At 56.4% G+C, this 17,877-nt stretch overlaps 1 protein-coding gene and 2 non-coding genes across 3 annotated transcripts; 1 reads left to right on the top strand and 2 right to left on the bottom strand.

The window, feature by feature from the left end:
* Nucleotides 1-104: 104 nt before the first annotated feature.
* LOC148592794 (signal recognition particle RNA) lies at nt 105-404 on the bottom strand. The gene has a single exon (XR_015913890.1).
* Nucleotides 405-1,104: 700 nt separating this feature from the next.
* Nucleotides 1,105-1,403, bottom strand: LOC148592793 (signal recognition particle RNA). The gene has a single exon (XR_015913892.1).
* A 7,935-nt stretch (nt 1,404-9,338) lies between these two features.
* ARF6 (ARF GTPase 6) lies at nt 9,339-10,567 on the top strand. Its single transcript, XM_010216955.2, has one exon. It carries the CDS (start codon nt 9,505-9,507, stop codon nt 10,030-10,032), a length of 528 nt encoding a protein of 175 aa, XP_010215257.1. The 5' UTR covers nt 9,339-9,504; the 3' UTR covers nt 10,033-10,567.
* Nucleotides 10,568-17,877: the final 7,310 nt, after the last annotated feature.

The following is a 17,877-nucleotide window of genomic DNA, read 5'->3' as shown; positions in this document are numbered from 1 at the left end:
TGCGCGGCGGGCGACAGGAGGCGCTGGGCGCGCGGGGGAAAAGCGGGATAAAGAGCGGGATAAAGGGCGGGATAGAGGTGAGAACGGGGACGAGGAGCGGCAAAAAGAGCCCGCGTCTCTCTGTATTGCCCAGGCTACGCTGCAGTGCCTATTCACAGGCGCGATCCCACTACTGACCGGCACGGGAGTTTTGACCTGCTCCGTTTCCGACCTGGGCCGGTTCACCCCTCCTTAGGCAACCTGGTGACCCCGAGCTCCCCGGGGATCACCATATTGATGCCGGCCTTAGCGCGGACACCCGCTCGGCATAGCGCACTGCAGCCCAGAACTCCTGGGCTCAAGCGATCCGGCGGGCTCAGCCTCCCCGGCAGCTGGGACTACAGGCGCGCGCCACCGCGCCCGGCGCCGGCCCCGCCGCCCGCCGCGCACATAGGCTGCTCCGCAGCGACCTCCCCCGCGCCGATTCCTGCAGGCCCTTCGGGATCCCCTTTCCCTTCCGTGCCCGGCTGCTCTCCCGGGTGTTTAGTTTTTCCCCTCGTCCTGTACGGGCTCTGCCTGGCCGCACAGGGGCAGTGGGGGACCGGGAGAAGGGGTCTGGCTCTGCTCACATTTTGGATGAATTCAAAGGGAAAAGCGACCCTCAAGCGGCTTTCAGGAGCTGAAACAACGTTTTCGTTTTAAGCCAAAAGAGGCACATCAGGGTGCTCTGTGCACCCTGACAGCTCAGTTCTCTTCATTTACCAGAGGGGCTCAGAAATGCCCCGCTCCCAGCTTTGAAGTACTTTGTGTAGGGACTTCTTGTCCGCTCAGTGTTGTCCGAAGAGCTTAAAGCTCATCGCGGATGACACTAATGAGCTGTGGCAGTAAACACCCGGTGGAGCAGCCAGTGAGCCAGCACCACAAGCCAGAGCGCTGCTCCCAGGCTGGGGCGGCTGCCGCAGGGGTCACCAGCCCCACGGAGATGTGACTCATGGGGGTCTCTCATAACAAATGCTGCTGACTCCCTGTTCTAGCCGTGAAACCCACTGGGATCCGAAAAGGCTTGATCCAAAGACAGCGCTGGAGCTGCCAAGCGCAGGGTTGTGCCGGGGGGGAAGGTGCCAAAAGAGGCTGGGTCCCACTGTGTCACCCAGGCTGAACTCCGGGCACTGTTCACAGGCGCCGTCCCGCTACTGAGCGGCACGGGAGCTTTGGCCTGCTCCGTTCCCGGCCTGGGCCGGTTCACCCCTCCTTAGGCGACCTGGGGCCCCCCGGCTCCCCGGGGGACTCCATATCGATGCCGGCCTTAGCGCGGACGCCCGCTCGGCACAGCGCGCCGCAGCCCAGAACCCCCGGGCTCAAGCCGTCCGCCAGCCTCAGCCTCCCCGGCGCTTGGATTACAGGCACCAGCCACGGCGCCCGGCTGCTGCGGCTCCCTGCGCCTCCGCTCTGCAGCGCTCCGGCTCCTCCGGCCTCGCCGCCGCAGCGCCAGGCAGCGGGATGTGCTCGGGCTTCAGCAGCACCCTGCGGACACAGGACAGAGACAGCGTTGAAAGCGAGAAACAGAATTTAGCTCCTCAAGATTCAACACGGTATTTTGCCTTAGAAAGCTCTCTGCTGCAATGGGTGACTGTCGAGAAGTGCTTTCCCAGTGCACTTGAGATATTCCTTGTGTGTTCTGGCTCCCTTGGAGGGCTACCCAGGAGAGTCTCCCCCAGATATCCCGTCGCTGCAGTTGTAGGGCGGCCTGGGCTAGGGATGAGCCACGCTCCGGCTCACACAGGGCACAGAGAGCTCAGGGCCAGTGCGCGCAGAGGGTGAGGGCAGCACTTGCTCCACTGCAGCACCGTGTCTTTCCCCACAGTTAACTCTGGTGATCTTAACCAGGCCTTACCATTGCCCAAATTGCCCTTTTTTCATTTCCAGACTGCATGTTGTTTCTTTAACACGTTGAGTGGGGTCCCCCAGACTGTTGTAGCCCTCCACGCAAAGCGAGCAGGCCACCTCCAAGGAGAGCCACCATTCCTGAATCCACGAGTCCGTCCCAGCTGAGGACCCCCGCATCCCTCCTGGCCCTGCCCCTCTGAGCCCCCATGCAGCCGACCCGGTGCCGATGCAGCCCTGACCCGCGTGGATGTGGGTGTCTCTGCGCTGCATTTCTGAGTGCAAGGCATGGAGCAGGGCATGGATCCGCCTCATTCCCCCAAGGCATGGACATGTCTCCTGCCCACGGCATGGATGGATCGCTTGCTGCAGGCCAGGCCCACTGCAGCCGCCCAGGGGGTACCTGAGCTTTTCTTGCAGGCCACCTGACCCAAGGTGGTGGAGTGAAGGCCAGGGCGAATGGACGGACACACATTACAGCAGCCCGGCCCAGAAAAGACAAACAAGATCCTCTCCAGTGCAGCATGTGCCCAAAGTCATTAAGGGTATTAGCGTGGTGTGGGCAAGACATCTTGCTCCAGGCTCCTATTATCTACTTAAGGAAGAGCTGTCAGCAACAGCTAGGATTTTGGTTAAAGGCATTAGGATAATGACTTACGGGGTCATGGACATGGGGAGAAGATGTAGTCTTGATATCCACAAAAAGGAGAGACATGTGGGCCATGTACACAGGCACAATATTCCAAACCCCGACCACTGAGCTCTCCCTGTGCTCCCCGGCATGGCCTGGCCACCCCTCTCCCATCCCATCCTCTGCTCCGAGACACAGGGACTGCTTCTTCCTGCCACAAACTTTCTCATCCCATAGGAAAATACCTGCTTTGCATACAAGCGCAGGAGATCCTACCAGCCCTAGACAGGGCCTGAAGGGCATTTGACAAAAAGGCGGGGAGCAGAGTGCAGGGCTGGCTTGCATGCCCGTTCTCAGGGAGGAAATCCTCCTCCCTGCAGACGGATGGTCTGGAAATAGTGAAATGGCCACCAAAAGGGTGCGGGAGCCAGTCTGTGGGTAAGCTGGGCTCGGGTCTCCATGTGAAATCCAGCTTTAGAGGCGTTGTGGCCACAGTGCGATGCCCCCACTGCATCTGCAGCCTGAGTCTCCTTTGACTGTGAGCTAAAACACACCCTGTTTTACAGGGAAGAAAAAAACCCTCTTACCTTAATCCCTCCCCAAGGAAGCTGCCCGTGAAGCCCTTCTGCAGAAGGGTGTGGATGCAGAATGCAGCAGATTCCTGCCAGCCTGCCCAGCACGAGCCCCACAGCCCTGAGCTTTGCTGTGTGCCCATATCATGCTGTGCTCAGCAGGACACCAGGACGGCACAAAGCGGCTGGGCATCAGGGACAGCCCAAAACCTCAGGGCATGACTCCCCAGCATGTAATCGCTAGGTCCAGACCAGGCCTGGAGGCTGCTCATTAACACGGGGTGTGAAAATGAACCACTCAGAGGGTGAAAGAAAAGTCCCACAAGTTACCCCTTCTGTTAAGATTTCATGGGTGGTGCTCCCATCGTGGTGATTCAGGATTGTGGCATATGGAAATCTGGTGATACAGTATTTCCCATCTACTTGTTTTCTGTCTGCTCCAGAAAATAACCTGCAAAAAGAGAAGCCAAGATTAAATGCAAAGGCATTTTGAGGTATTTAAGGTAGGAAACAAACACAAACATCCTGTTTCTCCTGTTGGGAGGCCGCTTTTGAAAGGCTCTTCCCTCCCTCCCTAAGAAAGTTGGAGGAATTCCGGAGATGAGGACATGTCTTTTCCTCGATGAGAAACACGGCATTTCTAGCTATTCTTTAGGTCCTTTCTATACCATTTTAAGACACAGAGAACAGAAACCTGTTCATATGAGAACACTGCATGACACCCACTTACCACCTTTACTCCTTCCCGAGCACCGTTACTGAACCTCACGTGAAGGGCCTAAGGATGAGTTTAACGCCACGACAGGTCTCGTTTCCCGTCCCAGCCCAGCTGGGGTTGCGTGGGCCAAGGGCAGGTTCCCGTGGACATCTCAGGAACACGGGAAATGAGGCTGAGGTGCCCGGGGGGCCGTCTCCTCCTCAGACAGAAGCGACCACTGTGAATCACTGCTGGAAAGTGCTCGTCTAACTTGTCTTCCCCCAAAGGAGGTATTTGGCCCCTTGTACCAACTATCTTGATGATAAGAGCAGCACCCGTGGAACGCCACGGTAGTATCAAGGGTATTGTTTGCTTTCACAACAGCAGAAGAATATATCCAAAACAGATATTAAAAACACAGTAATATTATAGTCTTCTTTCCTTCCTTGGGATCACAGAGTCTTTGAAGGATCAGGGGAGCAGAGTCATTTTCCATCTTGCTCTGCCAAGGAGGTGAGAGAAGTAAACCAGATGAGCTATGTTCAAATAGGGTTGGACTGACAATCCAAACCAGCCAGAAAGGTCAGTTATAAGCAAAGTGCTAACAACAAAAGGGGCCGTTGACCCATTTCCTTGACGCCTGCTTAGGCTGTTGTCATGGCTATGCTGGAGAGCCAAACGTGTGTTATTTTCTTTCAGCGCGTTCCTGTGATAGCAGCTTTATCGCTGGCGGAGGACAGCGCATGCAAACACGCTCTCCCAGAACCGCCAAACCCCACGGACGCAGGCGCTGGTGCCACCTCCAAGGAAGGAAAGTGAAGGAAGCGGCTGCCCTGCAGCCAGGCCCGGGCGGAGTTATCCAGAGGCCCTGCAGATATTTGTTATCTTTTTCCTCAGGCTTTAAGCGATAATCACTTTATAGCCATAATCACTTTTTACTCTCTAGGCTGTAAATCCACACCAGCATAGAGGAGGCCCTTAATTCCCTACCACATTGTCAGCCAGCGCTTACTTTTAAAATATTTAACTTCTGCAGGCTCCCCAGCAACGTGGGTGTTGCCGCGGTCCCGAGGAGGCTTTTAATTCTTCAGCAGGCACTGGAAACCCAACTCCTCACAGACGGTCACATTTTTTTCAGGTAATCTAGAACGCGCTCAGGTATTGAAAACGCTTTTGTCGGATATTTGACCTTGAAATTTGACCTTGAAAATCACCCGGCAGTGTAGGAGCCTACGCTGTGCTGAAGGCACCTAACGTGTAACACAAACTTCTCTCCTGGAGGGCGGTGACGGGGTGTAGATCCCTATCAGCTTTCTGCATGCCCGGACCTGCGATTAGGAGGCCGTTCTGCTCAAACCGTCGCACTTTTTCTTCCTCGGTGACACACTTCCATTCCGGTGAGTCACTTAAGTAAGCAGTTTAAAAACGAGAACCTGCCTTTCAGAAGAGCCCGTCCTGGGGTGAGTTCACATTTTAGCAGATCATGAGGCAAGCCTGGTTAGTCCCCTGCATCACAACAGCGAGACGTGGGAGCAGCAAGCGAGGTTCCTTCGAGTCACAAAATCTTTTCTTGCTTCACTTAGACATAATATTTGCATCCAGCTTCCTGTTCGCAGGCTTCTCTGCTCATTTATGGAAAGCAGCGCGACTCTACATAAAAATGTTTCAAAAGTAGGTGGTGCTCTCTCACCGTGCTGCCGCCCATTTCGCATTACTGCCGGATTCATAAATGTGAGCGAAACAGCCTGAAGTGCACGGAATTTATTAGTGAGTCAGCTGAGATCTTAACAAGAGCCGAGTTCTCAAACGTCTGATGGTTACAGAGTGCACGTTGCCTCATGTGATCCTCAAGAACACTAATCATTATGTAAAAGCACAGAGAAAATCACATAAAGTCTTGCTGGGCTCCATAAACCATACGGACGGGACGTTTTCCTGAAGGGCAGGGAGGATTCTCACAAGGAAAGTCCAGTTCAGGGGAGGAAGCATCATTCCCACGAGGATCCCATTTCCCCTCACAACGTACAGCCACACGCCCTGACTTCAGCTTTGGATTTCCTACGTGGAGTAACACAGCACATCGCTCCTGTCACGTTTTTACACTTGGCCTGTGCCGAGTTCAGCCCTGGAAACCCTCAGCATGTGGCAGGGTGACAGCTAAAGGAACGCAGCCGCGCTCCAGCCCGGGAACAGGTCCAGGCTGCACAGGGACGGGCCCTTCGGTGGCTCCCATCCAAAAGCTGCTACAGCCTCTGTGAAAACAACTCCCCACCTTGGCAGGTACACAAGTAATTCCTGCTGAGCAATGACACACGTCCAGGAAGGAAAAGAGAGGAGGAGATCGGGAAGAGCCACCCAGAAACCCAAAAAGCAGCTGTGATTCAGAAGAGGCCCAAGGGAGGGCACGTCCAAGTCCAGAGCGGAGAGGAGGGGGAAAAGGCCCTTCCCACTGTGCAGCACCCGCTGTGTGTCGCACGGCCAGGCGTTGGAGATCCTCTTAACCTTGCTCGCTGGTCCGCAGCACGGACACGCTGCTCCCAGGATCAGGGTTTAACCGCTGTATCCCAGGAGAAGGCACCAAGGGCCATTCTGCACTGTTAAAAACAAACACTCGTGTGCTTAGGCTTCATGCATAAGGCGGCTAGAAAAGCGGTTGTTCCCCGAGGCTGGGGCGCAGAGCTGTCAATACCTGCACTGTGCAGGGGCAGTACTTACCAAGCTCAGCATCCCCTCTCCCCAGTATTTGGGTCAAGCCTCGTACTGCCGCTGCCTCATTTAATAAGCACTGAAACAGCCTCACGCCACCGATCCAAGCCCCAATCCACCAGCCTCCGCACGCTGGAGTGAATTTCAGCCCTGCCTGCCAGCAGACTCCATTCAGATGCGTTCCCCTTGCTGAGGGGGACGGGCTGGGGGTCAGCAGGGCTCAGCACAGTCACAGGGCGGCGCACGGCTTGGACTGTATTTGCTCCTTTCAGTGGTGGGCACGAGCCGCGGCTCCTCGAGAGAGGCCACGCACCGTCTGTTCTCCTTGGCACCCTCCCTCTTCGCTCAGCGCATGGGAGAGAGGCTTCCTCCGAAACCTCAGCAGTCATTCCCTTAATAACTCCGTACTCTAGGAAATCTCCTGGCCTCCTTCTAGCCTGCAACAAGACCGCACCATTTCCCGTTTGCCGTGCTGAGCGGGGATAGCTTCGCGTGGGTCACGTTGCAGCAAAAACAAGGCTGTAATAAAGCTTAACCTGAACGAAAGCGCTGGTGTTTTTGAGGTGACCAGAGGGGCCCCGCTCAAGCCTATGCTACACGTGCAACCTCAAGCCACGCAGCTCCGCAACCCCCGGGGAGCAGGGCACGTCCCAGCAGGTCCAACCCTCCGGCCCTTCCCAGCGCCCTCCTCCCACGGGGCGCAGGGAGGAGCAGCCCACGGTGACCACGGGCCTCGCAGGAGGCCCTTGCGACACGCGCCGGGGGCGGCCGCGCCGGGATCGGCCCAGCGCGCCGCGCTCACGTAGGCGCAGCGGGAGCCGCCGGGGCAGCGCTCCCGGGGAAGGCAGGGCAGCAACGCGGCCCCCGGCTTGCTGCAGTTCCTGCTCGGTTAGGCAAGGTTTAAGTTTTACCAGGCCTAGTTATCCCCAGTGACCCAAGACACCACCCGCTGAAGAGCTTTAACCCTTTCTGCCACTGTATGTGCTTGGATGTTGCTTTCCTAGACAGAGATTTTGTGGTATGGGCAGCTTGGGTTGTACGATGTGCCATGCCCAGCACTCGGGGTACACGGTGCAGGCGGTGGCTCAGGGCGGATGACTCTTCTCAGTTTCATATCCTGTGACCTCTTCTGAAACACAGCACACGCCTGCCGAGCCAGGCCCGCCCTCCTTGGGGCCGTTTTTATTATTTTTTTCTTCCTTAAAGAAAAGTTGCAACAGCAACTTTGTACTCTGCGGTTTTCAAGGATTTGTATGCGCTGGCCCTTCCAGTGACGGCTCCCGCGCAGGCCAGGCAGGACCATGCAGTGCTGCACAAGGGCTCAAGGCCCTTCCACGCGCCCGATTTCAGTCTGCCCTTTGCTCCTGCCAACGGCCCCACAGTCTCCACTCTCTCCCCAGCGTCACTGCCTTCCAGCTTCCCACTTCCTTCCTCCAGCCTGCCGCCCTCTTCCCCTTCCAGCAAGGGCTTCATGGGCACTTCCTTTTCTTACATGAAACTCACGCACAGGCTGCACTCAGATGAAGCCTTTCTTTTCCCCAGCCATCCTTTCACAGCAATTTGCCCAAGGTGCCCAATGTTAATTTTTCTAACACCCACCAAGGTCGACATCTGTATTTGCTGCACCTGGAAGCTAATGCAACACCATGCAGGCCAGGGCAACGGCCCAGCTAAAATCCCTATTCCATGGCTGTCTCATCACACCCATTTGGGGCACAAGCACAGGATTTGGGCTCCTCTGCAAAGCTCCAACTCTGCCTCCAGCAACAAGCTGAGACCTTGAGGCTTGGTTTGATGTTCCAGCTCTGGCATTACACAAGAGAGCTGTGTGGAAGCCACCTTGAAAGATTAGTTAGTCCACGCCTGAGCGCAGCTTGAGCGCTCCGGATGGTATCCCACAGATTTCCCTCTGAGCTTAAGAGCCATGGGGAGGCCCCACCAGCCGCCCCGGCAGATGGCTTCCCTCAGGAAGCCCTTCCCCCTGCGCGGCCTACACCTTCACCACCGAGCACGAGGCCACCGAGGTGGCGCGGGCCACCCCCGTTTCCCTAGAGCGGCCGGGTATGGCAGAAGCGGGCACCGGCAGCCCCGTGAGGCGACAGGGAAGGCGAGGCCCCCTCGGGAGCCCCGCCCCCACCCCGCCGGGCCAACGGTCGCCTCCAACCGCCGCCGCCGGGCGCGCGCGAGCGCGCGATCGCCCGCTCCACTGCGCACGCGCGCGGCAGCCGCGCCCTCCGCCGCCTGGCCCTTTAAGACGCCGCCGCGCGCTGACGTGTGATCGCGTGGCGCCTCTCCCCACGGCGGCCCCGCCCCGCCGCCCCCTCCCGCATGCGCAGTGGCGCCGCAGCGCCCGGCCCCGCCCCGCGGGAGGCCCGCAGCGCGCAGGCGCGCGGGCGCTCGCGGGCAAACGGCGGCGGCGCGCGCCGCCTGCGCATGCTCCCCTCGGCGCGCGCGGGGCGGGGCGGCGCTCTGCGCACGCGCGGAGCCCTCCGGCGGGCGGGGCCACGGGGGCCGCGCCCGCCCGGTGTGTGTGCAGGGGGGGCAGGAGGGCGGGGCGGGCGCGCGCATGCGCGCAGGGGAGGCGCGGGCGGGGCGGCGCGCACGCGCGCTGGCGGCCGGGGGGAAGTGAGGCGGGCTCGCGCGGCGGCTTTTCCGGCGGAGCTCTGAGGGGAGCGGCGCGGCGGCGGGAGCGGAGCTGGTCCTGGCGCTGAGGTAACGGCCCCGCCGCGCGCCCTAACGCCCGCCCCGGTCCCGCGCGGAGCCGCTGCCGCCGTCGCTGCTGCCGCCGTGCCGGCATCCATGAGCTGAGGCGCCGCGGCGGCAGCCTCGGAGGCAAGAGCCGGGCGGAGCCGCCACCGCCTCAGGCCCGGCCACCGCCGGGCCTCGCCCTCCGCAGCCGCTGCATGCGGCGCTGAGCCCCGCCTGCCCCTGCCCTGCCGCCGCTCCGGGCCGCCGCCCCGCGCGGGCCGCTCGGCTGCGCCGCCGCTTCCCTCCCGCCTCCTCCGCCGGCGCCGGGCCCCTTGGATGCCGCCGAGATGGGCAAGGTGCTGTCCAAGATCTTCGGCAATAAGGAGATGCGGATCCTGATGCTGGGCCTGGACGCGGCCGGGAAAACCACCATCCTGTACAAACTGAAGCTGGGCCAGTCGGTCACCACCATCCCCACCGTGGGCTTCAACGTGGAGACGGTGACTTACAAAAACGTCAAGTTCAACGTGTGGGACGTCGGGGGCCAGGACAAGATCCGTCCCCTCTGGAGGCACTACTACACGGGCACGCAAGGGTTGATCTTTGTGGTGGACTGCGCCGATCGCGACCGCATCGACGAGGCCCGCCAGGAGCTGCACCGCATCATCAACGACAGGGAGATGCGGGACGCCATCATCCTCATCTTCGCCAACAAGCAGGACCTGCCTGATGCCATGAAACCCCACGAAATCCAGGAGAAACTGGGCCTGACCCGAATCAGGGATAGGAATTGGTACGTGCAGCCCTCCTGTGCTACTACAGGGGATGGACTCTATGAAGGGCTGACATGGTTAACATCCAATTATAAATCCTAATGAGAGAGTAACTATTTAGTCTACAAAGAATTAAAAAAAATAAATAATAACCCACTCGGCTTTCCGGAAGAATGATTCTCTACTGAAAAGTGAAACAAAAGCATCCATAGGATTATGATCACCTTTCTCCGGTTACCGCCCTTTCGTTATACACGCTGACTGGATTCCTGTTTTAACTCTTCTCGCTTGGCGTTAGGATGCTCTAATCTCCAATGTGACACGAACACAGGCACTAGATGCTATGGCAGACTTCCAGCAACAGGGAAAAGACACATTGTAGACTTGCTAAGTAACTTCTTTATTTTTTTTTTCCTCTCTCTCGATAGCCTTTACGATGGTTTGATTATTTGGGGGGATGGTTGGGGGAGGGGAGCCATTTTCAGTGTATGCTTTCTGGTTCTACTTTTTTGATTACACTCTTCTTTTTTTTCTCTTTCTCTCACTTGCTGTAGATTGCTACTTTTTTGCATTCATGCAGAATATGTTGATAGGTCTACTTCATCTAGTAAACAGAAAATTATTGCTTAAAATCAAACTGCAGTCTGTCTTTTTATATCGAGGACTTTTTTTAAAGTTCTGTTAATCTATAACTAAGTAGTGACTCTGAGTCTGTCTTCATATCTCAGACTAATAACGAGCCAAGATCTTGCCCAGAGTGGCAGATAGTGCGAACACCATTGTAATATGTTCAAAGTGCATATCAGGCGTAATGTTAACTAGGTAACGTAAGAACTGCTTTGAAATGTCAGCTGTGAAGTTCTGAACCATACATCATGCATGAGGAGGGATGCAAATAAGTTCCCCGTACTACATAGCAACCATATAGCAAATACAGCAGGAATGATGTAATAGTTCCAGGGTATATACTGTTTGGTTTTTGTCTTGCATTGCAAACTTAATGATGTTTAAGCTGCAGTTTTTATTACTTGTGTCGGTCTCCAGTTCAATGCAAGATACGTTCCTGCCAGAAAAACGCAGCAATAACGTGTAAGCCTTGCAATGAGTTTTAATTTTAGATCACAAGTGTTTAGGCAAAAATCTAGCACTGATTTTGCTGTCTTGCGATAAAGAACAAAAATTGCTTCACCTTCACTCTAAGACACTTGAAGACATCTTTTAAATCTCAAAAGGTTTTTTGTTACTTCTGCAATGCACATATTGGAGAAAGGAGAACTTTTTTTTTTTTTCTTTCCATTTTGTAGACTCCCGAATGGGCAAGTTTAGTGCTAAGCTTTAATAGAGCTCAGTGTTTCTGACACCCGTTTTGAGGAAATCGCTTCTGGGTTTAGTTCTGCGGGGCTGGACGTGACGCGCGCGAGTAGCTGCAGCCTTCACCCTCCGCCTCGCTGGCGCGTGGTTGTGTCGTCCTCGTCCTGCCCGAAGGGAGCCGTGCTGGCTCCTGCAGCCCATTGAGGAGCTGGAGCAGAGCGGGAGCGGGAGGAGAGAGGGAGAACGCGACTATGAATGTAAACTTCCACAGCTAGTTCTTAAAGGGCACGCGGCTCCCCTGTCCTGGCACCGCTTTCGGAGGTGGCTGGCGAAAAACCCACCCAGAGCAAGTGTTTGTATCAGTGTAAAATCTCATTCAAGTATTAATACTGGGTGCAAAAAAAAAAAAAAAAAAAAAAAAGTAAAGCAGCTGGTTCTTTTTCAGCCTTAAGGATTAACTTTAGATTTCCTCAAGGAGTTAAAACTTGCTTGGGGAATTCTAGGAATGTATGCTACAAAACCAGAAGAAAATGGCTTTTTTTTTTTCCTTTTTTTTTTTTTTTTCCTTTTTCCAAGGGTCTCATTTTTTTACATGAAGTTGGGGGCATTACACTACAGTTCTGCAGTGTTTACTCTGCATGCTGAATGCATTGTATATGGAGCTCTTACCAAAGATGTATGGGAAGATAAAAATACTGAATTCGCTTCTGAAATCAAACGCTTTGGACCACTTAAAAATCACCTTAGAACAGGGTTCCAAAAGGAGACTTATCTTGTTGTGAGTTGCAAATGGGATTTAATGGGCTCTTGATACTAGAAGATAGAGCACTGATTGATTATAAACCTGTGCAAGTTAAGAGGCTGGAAAAACTAGCTTCACATGCAGTACAACAGCTCTTAAATCTCAGTCGTATAGAAGAAGAGGTAAGACTTCACTTAAGTCTTTTTGCCATTGGAATATCATTGCTCTATTTTCTAGCTTTTTTAAATAAGTTTTTTTTTTCTGTTGATGTAACTTAACAAATAGTGTGGTGATATAAAGACTAAAAATACAAGAATATGGTTACTGTTTTCTTCTGGAGCATAAATAAAATAGCCAAGCACAAAGTAAATGCCTAAACTGGAAAACTTGAAGCTCTATTAATGGTTCTTGAACTTTCTTAAATCTATTCTCAGTCAAAATGAAAAGTTAAATAACTTCATTTTCAGTCAAAGTTGATTTATTATATTTTTCTCTTGAAATGCTGGGGCAGACTTCCTTGCTAGACTTCTCATTAAGTTGAATTCACAATTTTGTATTTCCTTAGTAACTTTGTTACTTTAGATATTTTGTTTTTGTAGGTGAAGGAAACTGATTATGCTTCTGTTTTTTTTTTTTTAATGTCTTTTGCGGGGGGAGAAAAAAGTTACTGAAACATGTGGCAGAGACTTCAAAAATAAACGGCCATTGCTACTGAACAAAACACAAAGTTTTCACTTTCCAAATGTCCTTTATAGGTTATAGCTGAACTTCACCACAAACTAGTGGCTATAAGGCAGTGCACATAGCCTGTAGGAAAGAAATGTGGCAATCTGTAAGAAATCCAACGATTTACAAACTGATCTGAAGTTCAAGTGCATCAATTTGTGTTCATGTGAATTTATGGAGTAAGTTTTGAATGACGTTAATCGTGTCCAATAAGTGAATGAGTTTGTAGACTGTGATCTCCCTGCCTAAAGTAACAGGAATTTTGTGTTCTCAATATGGCTGTAGTGTTGGTAAAGAACTAATAAGCAGAAAATAAAGCAATTATACAGTGGAGCTCTCCTGGTATGTTACTTATATTTAATTATGAGAGAAGCAGAAAGGGGCAAGATGGTACCAGAGCAGTGCTTTCTGCTGACATAAAGAGGTCTCTGTTCTATATTTCAGAGTTTTCAAAGCCTGTCTGCGATTCTTTCTAGACTTAGCTGAGTGACTATTTTTATAAACAGAGAGGACGATCCTCCTCTAATCCTCCCACTTTTAACTTAAGAGTCGTCTTTTAGCAAACTTCAGTGCCAAATTTATGCTGGCGTCGGTTGACAGCGCCGCGCGCGAGGCCTCGGGGCAGGGCTGCGGTTGGCGAGGATGCGGAGGGAAGCGGGGACAGGGAAGCGGGGACAGGGACACGGAGGGAAGCGGGGACACGGGGGCTGCCGCCGAGGGCCTGGCTGGCTGCGGAGGGAAGATGTGGGGTGGAAAGTGCAGCTGCCTGGGGAGCAGTGGGGGTGAAGCTGGGACGTTTGTGCTGGCCAGGGAGGCGCTGAGGACTCGAGCGGGTGCGTGGGGCCAGCGAGGAGGCCGCGGTTTCTCACAGCTGCGGTTCCTCAGGCTCCATGAAGGGGAGACAGAAACGTAGCAGGAAAGCCCAAGAGAGGCTCAGCGCGAAGCTGGGGCGGCAGCCGGGTCGCGTCGGAGCGGCACGTGCCAGCAGGAGGGACCGAGGAGGAGGAGGGCTGCAGGTACCATCCAGCACCGCAAGCTGCAGCTGCAGGGCCGGGCACGAGTGACGCGGAGCTGTCGGAGTCCCGCAAGGCTCTAAGGACACTTGGTTGAGCGTCGTGGGGACGTGATTCTGTTCTGCGCTCCGGAGCGAGGCCTCGTCCACCGGGCGCTGCAAATGAACCGGCTCCGGCTTCGTTAAACCAGGCAGGCTGTGGACAAGGCTCCGGAGAGCAAACTCCGTCTCGCTGAGGGCAGCGCTTAGTCATTTTTCAGAAACGTCAGCGCGGATCGCCCCAGCCCGGACCGCTGCGGAGCCGCGGCGGGGACGCTGCGCTCCGTGAGTCACACTTGAGCACTCAGTACTTCTTCTTCCCCAGTCACAGGGCCGCAGTCCTCGTGGACAGGGTTTGGAAAAAATCTGCCTGGCATCTCATACTGGAAACTCATCCATGTCATGTCCCTCGCAGCGCAGTGTTCCTTGGATTTTATTTATTACTATATTTTTTGTTTTACTAGTTACATCATTGAAAAACAACTAGCCACAAGGGCGTTGATCTGCGCTAGCCGGTCGCTCACAGACCCAAAAGTTTTTTCCCTCGTTACTGGGGACTTGAAGGAGAGAGAACAGCAGCCGAGACCGGAGAACTTGAATGCGGAAACGGCGTCGGCCTGGGCACCGTGACTCAGTCTCGACACTAACGCAAGTTTGCGTTTTAGTCTGGGGTTTTGCCTAGTATGTGGCTGGAGGGCTGAACACGTGGATTCTTAAAGCACTGCAAAAGCAGAACTTTCCGCTGGCCCGGGGAAGCGCGAGCGTTGGAGCCCCGCGCCGGCGCCGCGGGCAGCCCCGCTCCGAAGCCGCCTCGCTCGAGGCCGCGCGTTCCAGCAGATCCTGCCCCGCGTCAGGCCCAGGCGCATGATGAACCCCACCATCGATCTCGCCTTCAAAATTTGGAGCACTATGAATAGTAGCATAATTTTAGCCCTGCCTTCAGTTTGGGGAGGGCAAAAACGGATGAGTCAGAGACCTGTGGTATTCAAGAGTGACTTTTTTTTTCCTTTCTTTTATTTTTTTCTGCTCTCCGTCCCTGTGAGGCAGCAAGGCTAACATGAACGACAGCTTTCAATGCCTGGTAAACTGGACGTGCTGCGTATATTCCAGGAAGCCACTTTCCCCTTGCTTAAGAACAGGTATCTCTGGCCTCCTTAAAAACAGAGGAGGAGGAAGGAAAAAAAAAATACGTGAAGGTATGAGTCATGCGGCGAGCGCTCCAGCTGCAGAGGCTTGCGGAGGGCTGATGGGCTCGGGCCGGCGTTCCTCCCAAGGAGAGCAGCTCTCTTCCAGGGGCCACACTTCATTTCTCTTTTTCTATGGTGCAGTTTGATCAGTTGCACCTTCTAGAACAGCGTTGGTGTAAAAAAGTGACACTCCTTGAGCGGGACTTAACTGGTGTCTGCGGCGAGAGCGGGTGGTGCAAGCGGGTCACGGTGGAGGGTGTCGCAGGGAGTCCTGGCTCGGCCCGGCCAACCCTCAGACTTGGTGCAAACGGCTCCCCTGTCCCCACGTGGCTGCGGGAGCAGGAAACTGAGGTTTAGAAAGCGAAGAGAGCTCCAGAGCTCGTTTCTGGCTGCACCAAATGAATCGCTTGCTTAAAAAAATAAAAGGGCGGCAGGCAGCACGTCAGGTGTGAGCTTCGTCCTGAATTTTCATTCTCAGAGAGCAGAGGTTTTGTGGGAAATCTAAACCTGGGAAAGCTGTGCAGCAGATGCGGCCTCGCGTGGACACCAGGCACCCAAACCCACCCTCGGGGTGGACGAGAGCCCTGGGGACGCGTGTCCTGCTGGGCACCCGTGTCCTTAGCAAGGGGGAGCCCGATGGGAGCAGGGGGGTGGCCGGGGCAAGTGTTTCCTTGGGCTGCTCCAGCCTTGCTGCTCTCCACGTGCCACGTCCCTGCCTAGGGAGCTGCGGTGCCCAGGGCGCCGTGCTCCCGATGGAGGCAGCCACGGAGGATGCGGCTGGCGGGCAGGAGGCTCGAGGAGCTGCGGGGAGCGCGCGGCCGGCACCCAAGTGCTGCTGTCACCGTCCCAAACGGGCTCGAGGAACCAGCGGCGTGAGTTACGCGAGCCGGCCGCGCGCCCGGACAGCGCCGCCGCCGCCGGGGTCTGCGCGGCGCCGCCGGCTCTGGAATGACATTTGCTCAACATACTTAGACTTTGCACTTTGCGTGGGCTTGCTTAGCCCTCCCGCTGTTAATATTTGCCATTTCTGCCCGGAGGAGCTTTCCAAACACCCCTCTGGCAGGCTGGGCCGGGCGGGGGTAGCGCGAAGCAGGCGCTAGCGCCGTGCGGTGACGCTGAGCGGCCGCCCGGCCCGTCGGCGCGCGCCGCCCCACGCGGGATGCGCTCGCCTGCTTATCCTATTAGTCTAACATCTGCTCCCCACGGGGGCTGGATTAGTTTGGAAGTGACCCAGCTCTCTTGGAAGCTTTTCCTAGCGGATACTCGCAGCTCTCGAGCTGCTGCCTTCATGGGCCCAGCGCCGCGCGCCTACCCACGCCGACGGCACCGTGCGTGGGCCCCGCAGAGCCGCTGCCACCCGAGCATCCCGGTTCCGCTGCAGCCGAGGCCACGTTTGGCTCCGCACTGAGATGGTTTCGGGTCTGATCGTGAGCACGAGCAGCGGGGATGACTGGGGAGCCGGGCTCCTTGTCGCTCCCGGGACAGAGGTTCGGGAGATGCTCGCTGGGAGCGCAGCCGGGCCCAGCGCGAGCGGCTGAGGCGCTGCCAGCAGCCGGGCCCTGCTCTGCCTCGGGCTCGTCTTACAACCGTGGGCTAGTTAATGACTTCAGAGCCCTCCGGCCCTGCCCCGGAGCGTGTGGAGGATGCAGTGTGTGTGCCAGCCCTGCCTCCAGCGCTAACAGCCCTACGAACTCCTTGGGCTGGAAAGGCTCCTTTCCGCCCCAAATCTCTGCCGAGGAGGGAGCAGGATCTTTCAAACCCGGATCAGTTTTTCTCCCTGGAAGCCTGTCGGGGCCACCCTGGGCTCACAGCGCCCGTGCTACCTGTTGGGCTGGTATCTCCTAACGAAACCGCCGTTGCCTTTGTCCCGTCCTCGCCGCGCTGAAGTTACACCCGCACACAGGGCCAACGCTTTGAGCCGTGGGGTTTGCAGGGGGCCTTGCCAGCAGGGTCCTCGTGCGGGGCCGCAACGCTCGTCCCGGTGCTCACAGAGCCAGAGGGGCTGCAGGGACCGCCGGGGCCCACCGCGACCAGCGCCCGGCTCCGCAGCTTGCCCAGGGCCATGGCCACGCCGGGGCTGGCTATCTCCAAGCACGGGGCCCCATCTCCGTGCTGGCGGTAAGAACCTCCTGCTTGTCGTCACTGTTGGAAGTTGTCCCTAGGTGTCCCCCAGCCAAGATCCCCCGCGAGGGACAGGAGCCCATCGCGCGAATGCCACGCGTGTCCTTCAGCTCGCGGTTGTCTCCACAGCCTCTGGAATCCCTCCTGGAGGCTCTCCGGCCTCTCCCGGGTGCCTGGGCAGCTCGCTGGGTGTTCCCCATCCTTCCGGAAAGGCTCCGAGTAGCGAAACTGGTCGGTCACCCGTGCGCTGGAGCGCTGCCGTGGGAGCGGGCGCCGGAGGAACCCGTTCTGCCTGGCGCGTCCCCTCCGCGCCAGCCTGCTGCATATTCAGCCGGCGGGAGCCCCGGGGAACGCGGGCGCTTCCCTGCGCTGCCGGCTCTGGCAGAGCCTCCTGCCGCCTCGCAGAGCCACGTGCTGCTTCGCGGCCGCTTCCTCGGCCCGGAGCACCGGGATGCGTTGGGGAAAGGCGACCGCGCGCGGGGCTGGTGTGGCAGCACCGGGGTCGGCAGCGGTTCCTTGCTGGAGCATCCACGTTCGCCCCTGAAAACTGCCTAAAGAAACCGCTGCGTCGAGGCCTGGCCATAATCCCTGGAACAAAAGGCCCTCGGCGCCGGGTCCTGCCCTGCTCCCAGCCCGGCTGCAGCGGCCGGAGCCGCTTATCCCCGACACAGCGCCGCGCTCCCGAGGCGCTCGAGCCCCGCAGGGAGCGGGAAGCCTGTCCCGGAGCGGAGCCTTAAATAGCTGCCCCACATCCCGGGAAGCGGCTCCGGCACCTGCGTGGAGCGGGCAGGAGCAGCGGGATGAGGAGG

Source organism: Tinamus guttatus, unplaced genomic scaffold (genome assembly GCF_059628265.1).
Source record: "Tinamus guttatus ecotype Peru unplaced genomic scaffold, ASM5962826v1 Tinamus_guttatus_pri_ptg000522l, whole genome shotgun sequence".
NCBI classification, from domain to species: Eukaryota; Metazoa; Chordata; class Aves; order Tinamiformes; family Tinamidae; genus Tinamus; species Tinamus guttatus.
This window is presented reverse-complemented; position numbering and strand designations above follow the sequence as displayed.